Genomic DNA, 5,385 nt, shown 5'->3' on the forward strand with positions numbered 1-5,385 from the left:
TCTCTGACTGCTGAAGATAGGCGCGGTACAAGGGAGTAGACAGAAGCAAGGTCGGACGTAGCAGAAGGTCGGGGCAGGCAGCAAGGATCGTAGTCAGGGGCAACGGCAGGAGGTCTGGAACACAGGCTAGGAACATACAAGGAAACGCTTTCACTGGCACAATGGCAACAAGATCCGGCGAGGGAGTGCAGGGGAAGTGAGGTATAAATAGGGAGTGCACAGGTGAACACACTAATTAGAACCACTGCGCCAATCAGCGGCGCAGTGGCCCTTTAAATCGCAGAGACCCGGCGCGCGCGCGCCCTAGGGAGCGGGGCCGCGCGCGCCGAGACAGGACCGACGGAGAGCGAGTCAGGTACGGGAGCCGGGGTGCGCATCGCGAGCGGGCGCCACCCGCATCGCGAATCGCATCCCGGCTGGAGGCGGTATCGCAGCGCACCGGGTCAGAGGATCTGACCGGAGCGCTGCAGTAGCGAGAGTGTAGCGAGCGCTCCGGGGAGGAGCGGGGACCCGGAGCGCTCGGCGTAACAGATATATCAGATCCAACATAAGCGTAAATAAGAATAAATGGTGGAAATGTATCAAAACTTGTGCAGATGAAAAGTTGACCAATTGCCCATAGCAACCAATCAGATTGCTTGTTTCATTTTTGAAAAGACCTCTGAAGAATGAAAGAAGAGATCTGATTTGTTGTTATGGGCAACTGGTCGACTTTTCATCTGCACAAGTTTTGATAAATCTCCCCCCAAATATGACTTAAGGAAATTTAGACGGTTAAAGTAAAAGCTGGAATTAATAATAGATGTAGCAGGTATAGTATATACAGGAGAACTGGAGACGGGGACAAAGACAATACATTGGATGAGAGGACTGGCGAGGCTGGAATCATTGGGCTTGTTCAGCTTGGAAATAAATCTAAAAGGGACTATCCAGTCCTGTCCAGTCTCCTATTTTTTCTAAATAAGACACATATTTGGCCATTATCAAGACATCTACTGTCTTCCCTGGCTTCATGGACCAACCCCATTTAAAGGAGTTGCCTGGGAACAAACTTTTTGTTAGAAATGTTCCCTAGTGCTGTTAAAATAAAAAAGTAACCCATTCTCATGTGGCCAGATCGCCCACTACTGATGATCCAACAGCTCCCAGTCCCTGTTCCTCTCTGCTTCGGACGATGTGCTAAAACTGCGGGAAATGCCCACTTAGTAAACTACTCGCCACAGCTTTGACCTGCCTTAGAAATTGATTGGCTGAGGGGGTAGTTCCTGCCAAGTCAGCACATGATCAAAAGCAGAAAGAAGCGGAGAGAAATGGCGCATAATAATAATAAGAAGAAGAAGAATTTGTCTCCGGACAATCCCTTTATTAAAGCAAAAAGTAAGCTATGATTATTGTACAATCGGCAAGTTTATGCTCATAGAGAACTACTTGGTTATGACAATGCTCCGCCATAAATACATTTTGTTAGCAATAAGTTTAATTCTAAGAGCCTCTGTCCTGATCCCATATATGAGAGGGTTTAAGGTTATGGAAACAATTACACCTGTGATGGAGATGAAAACATGGGAAAGAGTTGAGAGAGAACCACTGCCCAACCTGTACCGGAAAATGACAAAAAGACTGGCGGCCTCAAATGAAGAGAATGAGACTATGTGAGTGATCAGGGTGTAAATGCCCTTCTGGTAGGCCTCCACTGAGACGTTCAAGCAAACAAGAAATGTTCTTATGTAGCAATAGATGACAACCAGTAGACAGCTGGTCAACACAGTCATTGTCCAGATGGTCCCATAGACGTTGTTGATGGTTGTGTCACCGCAAGCCAGACGTAGAAGAGACATTGTCTCACAGAACATGTTATTAATATACTCCCCACACATGGATAACCTGGCAGCTAAAGCCACAGTTATACCAATACTTAAGGAGACAAAGACTAATGCAGCAAATAGTATCCAGAAAGCTCTTCTATTCGTCATCAGAGTTGGGTATCTCAAGGGATCTCGGACAGCTAAATATCGATCATAGGCCATAACTGTAAAAGCAAACAACTCAAGAACACCAAAGCTTTGATAACAGAAAGCTTGGATGAGACAACCCGGCAGTGATATGGTGTTCAAACCAAAGAGCAGGTCAATCACCATCTTGGGTACGATAGCTGAATTTCCAAAGATTACGTTGACCACTAGGTTCCCTATAAAGATGTACATAGGTTCATGGAGGGTCTCTTCTGACCAGATAATATACACGATCATTGAAGATAACATCATGGTGGAGACATAGATTATAATGGCAATCATGGCGTACAGATACTGGAGGGGCTCTATCTCTACAATTCCAAGGAGAACAAGATTTCTGTAAATCTCGGACACATTCTCCATCTCCTTATGACTGAAAAATGATGGGATCAGAAACCTGTAACTTTTGAACAGGAAAAAAATGTATGTTTAATATAAGAAATAATATATAATACTTAAATAAGGTACAAACGGAGATACATTATCTTCTCCAGAAATACATAGTATACTATGTGATGTATGCCCTTTTGTAATGGGATTCTAAGGCTATGTTCACGTCAGAATTTCCGCATAGAGACGCAGAATGTCTACAAAGAGATGACAGATGATGTCAAATCCCGCCCCCTCAATGCAAGTCTATGGGAGGGGGCGTAACGGCTGTCACGCCCCCTCCCATAGACTTGCATTGAGGGGGTGGGACGTGACATTGTGAGGGGGCGGGGCTATGACGTCAGGAGCTCCCAGCACCGGCTCCAGCGTTTGGAACAGTTTGTTACAAACGCTAAGCAGCGGAGTACCCCTTTAAGGTTGTATGTATTTTCTGCTGTTTTCCACAGGGCTGGTATCATTTAGTTGGCTAAAGCTCTGTGCACATGTGGTCTGAGCTTTTTTCGGTTGCCCTGAAGTATTCTACTGTATAATATATAGATAGATTCTTAGGCAATGTTCACACAATGGAAATTCCAGATGGATTTCCGCATCTAATTCCGCATTTAGTTTCTGCATAAATTTAGAGCCAACGCACTTCAACGGGATTTCACGGTCCAATTTACACAGTAAAATTTCCGCATCGGTCTTTCTGCTGCGGAAATTCTACTTTCTACATTCCGCATGAAGAAAGGTTCTACCGTAAATTTGTACAGAATTTTGATGTGGAATCCCTTTGATGTCAATGGGGCTTTTTTTTCTCTACCCAAATGCGGAGTTGATGCAGATTTCAATTCAATACTGTGATCAGTTGACCTACTTCTCCATAAATAATATGGCCTGGTAGAAGGATTTACTCCCTCACAAATACACAAAGACCAGCAACAGAGCATTTCAGGCATTTTACACTGCTCAAAAAAATAAAGTGAACACTGCGATAACACATCCTAGATCTGAATGAACTAATCGTATGAAATACTTTCCTCTTTACATAGTTGAATCGGCTGCCAACAAAATCACACAAAAATTATCAATGCAAATGAAATGTATCAACCCATGGAGGTCTTGATATGGAGTCACACTCAAAATCAAAGTTAAAAACACATTACAGATCCAACTTTATGTAATGTCCTTAAAACAAGTCACAATGAGGCTCAGTAGTGTGTGTGGCCTCCACGTGCCCGTATGACCTCCCTACAACGCCTGGGCATGCTCCTGATGAGGTGGAGGATGGTATCACTACCTGCGCTCCAGCCGAGCATGGCAGCCGCGAGCGCACAGTCTCTGCTCCCGTCGGGGCCGGGATTCGCATCGTGGGACGTGCCCGCATGCGAGTCCCGGCCCGTCACTTACCTCGCTCCTCTGCTGCCCCCTGCTCTACGTCTCAGGTCCAGCGCGCAGTACGCCCATAATTAGTATGCACCTGAAAAGCACATTATAAAGTTGTTGCACCTCCCACACCCCCTGTCGGATCTTCAGTGCCATTTGCCTGAGAGAAAGTGTACCCAATTGCCTGTTTGCCATACCCGTGTACCCAGACCTTTCCGCTACGAACCTTTGCCGCCTGCCTTGACCTTCTGCTACGTTGACTACGCCTCTGTCTCATCCTCCTGTACCTCGCCTTGCCCAGTTACCTGTGTGGTCGAGCCGTATTGGGGGTAGCGACCTGGGTGTTGCCTGCCGCAGCAAATCCATCCTGCTTTGTGGTGGGCTCTGGTGAAGACCAACGGCACCTTAGACTCCGCTCCCCGTTATGGTTCGAACCAACAGCCACACAGGTGGAGGATCCACATCCTGTTCCAGGTGCGTGACAGCAAGATCCGGCCATGTATCCAACTGGGGTTCCTCTGCCTGATTCGGATCTTGCATCAGTCGTGGCGCTTCAGTCCCAGCAGTTGGCTCAGCTGGCACAGTAGCTCAACCAGCTTTCCGCCTTGATGCAGCAGCTGCTCTCTGCCCAGCAGAATCCGCCACAGCCACAGCCTTCTCCAGCTCCAGTACAGCCTCCTGCTGCCGCAGTCTCCTCCAGTTCTAAACTCCGTCTGTCACTTCCTGAGAAGTTTGAGGGGGATCCCAAGACTTGTCGGGGTTTCGTGACGCAGTGCTCCATGCACTTGGAACTCATGGCGGACCAGTTCTCCACAGAGCGAGCAAAGGTGGCCTTTGTCATCAGTCTCCTGTCTGGTAGGGCCTTGGCCTGGGCTACTCCACTATGGGATCGCAGTGATGCTATCACTAATATCCTCCAGGCATTCCTGAAGGAATTTCGCACAGTTTTTGAAGAACCTGCCCGAGCTTCCTCCACTGAGACGGCATTGCTGAGTCTTTCCCAGGGCAACTCCACTGTGGGCGAATATGCCATCCGGTTCTGGACCCTGGCCTCGGAGTTATCTTGGAATAATGAAGCTCTCTGCGCTACTTTCAAGAGGGGATTATCTAGCCAAATAAAGGATGTCCTCACTGCCCGGGAGTTGCCATCTAATCTGAATGAACTTATACGATTGGAATCCCGGATTGATATCCATTTCTCTGAGAGACATGAGGAACAACGTCAAGAAAGGGAATCAGCACGACCTCGGCGCTTCCCTCGCTTGGCACCAGTCTTCCAGCAACCACCGCAACCTTCTACTTTGCCTCCCGTAGTGGACGCTATGCAGGTGGATCAGTCTCGCCTGACTCTGCAAGAAAGAACTCGCCGACGAACAGAGAATCTGTATCTCTACTGCGCCAGGGCTGATCATTTCCTCAAAGATTGTCCTATACGTCCACAGCCACAGGGAAACGCTTGCACATAGGGTTTGTTGGAGAGGCCTCCCTAGGTGTGAATTCCTTCTCTCCACGTTTAAATCCTGGTATCCGTAAGACTTTACAGCTCATCTCAAGACATTGCTGGTGGCCAACTTTGAAAGAGGATGTCGTTGATTTTGTTCGGTCCTGCCCAGTCTGT

At 47.6% G+C, this 5,385-nt stretch overlaps 1 protein-coding gene across 1 annotated transcript; it reads right to left on the reverse strand.

Moving 5' to 3' along the window:
• Positions 1 to 1,424: 1,424 nt before the first annotated feature.
• On the reverse strand, positions 1,425 to 2,375 carry LOC130357312 (olfactory receptor 1020-like). The gene has a single exon (XM_056559993.1). The coding sequence runs from the start codon at positions 2,373 to 2,375 to the stop codon at positions 1,425 to 1,427; it is 951 nt and encodes a 316-aa protein (XP_056415968.1).
• Between the last annotated feature and the right edge of the window lie 3,010 nt (positions 2,376 to 5,385).

This window comes from Hyla sarda, chromosome 2 (genome assembly GCF_029499605.1).
Source record: "Hyla sarda isolate aHylSar1 chromosome 2, aHylSar1.hap1, whole genome shotgun sequence".
Lineage (NCBI taxonomy): Eukaryota > Metazoa > Chordata > Amphibia > Anura > Hylidae > Hyla > Hyla sarda.

Coding starts and splice junctions, on each gene's coding strand:
- LOC130357312 (XM_056559993.1), bottom strand. CDS start 2,375: ATGGAGAATGTGTCCGAGATTTACAGAAATCTTGTTCTCCTTGGAATT.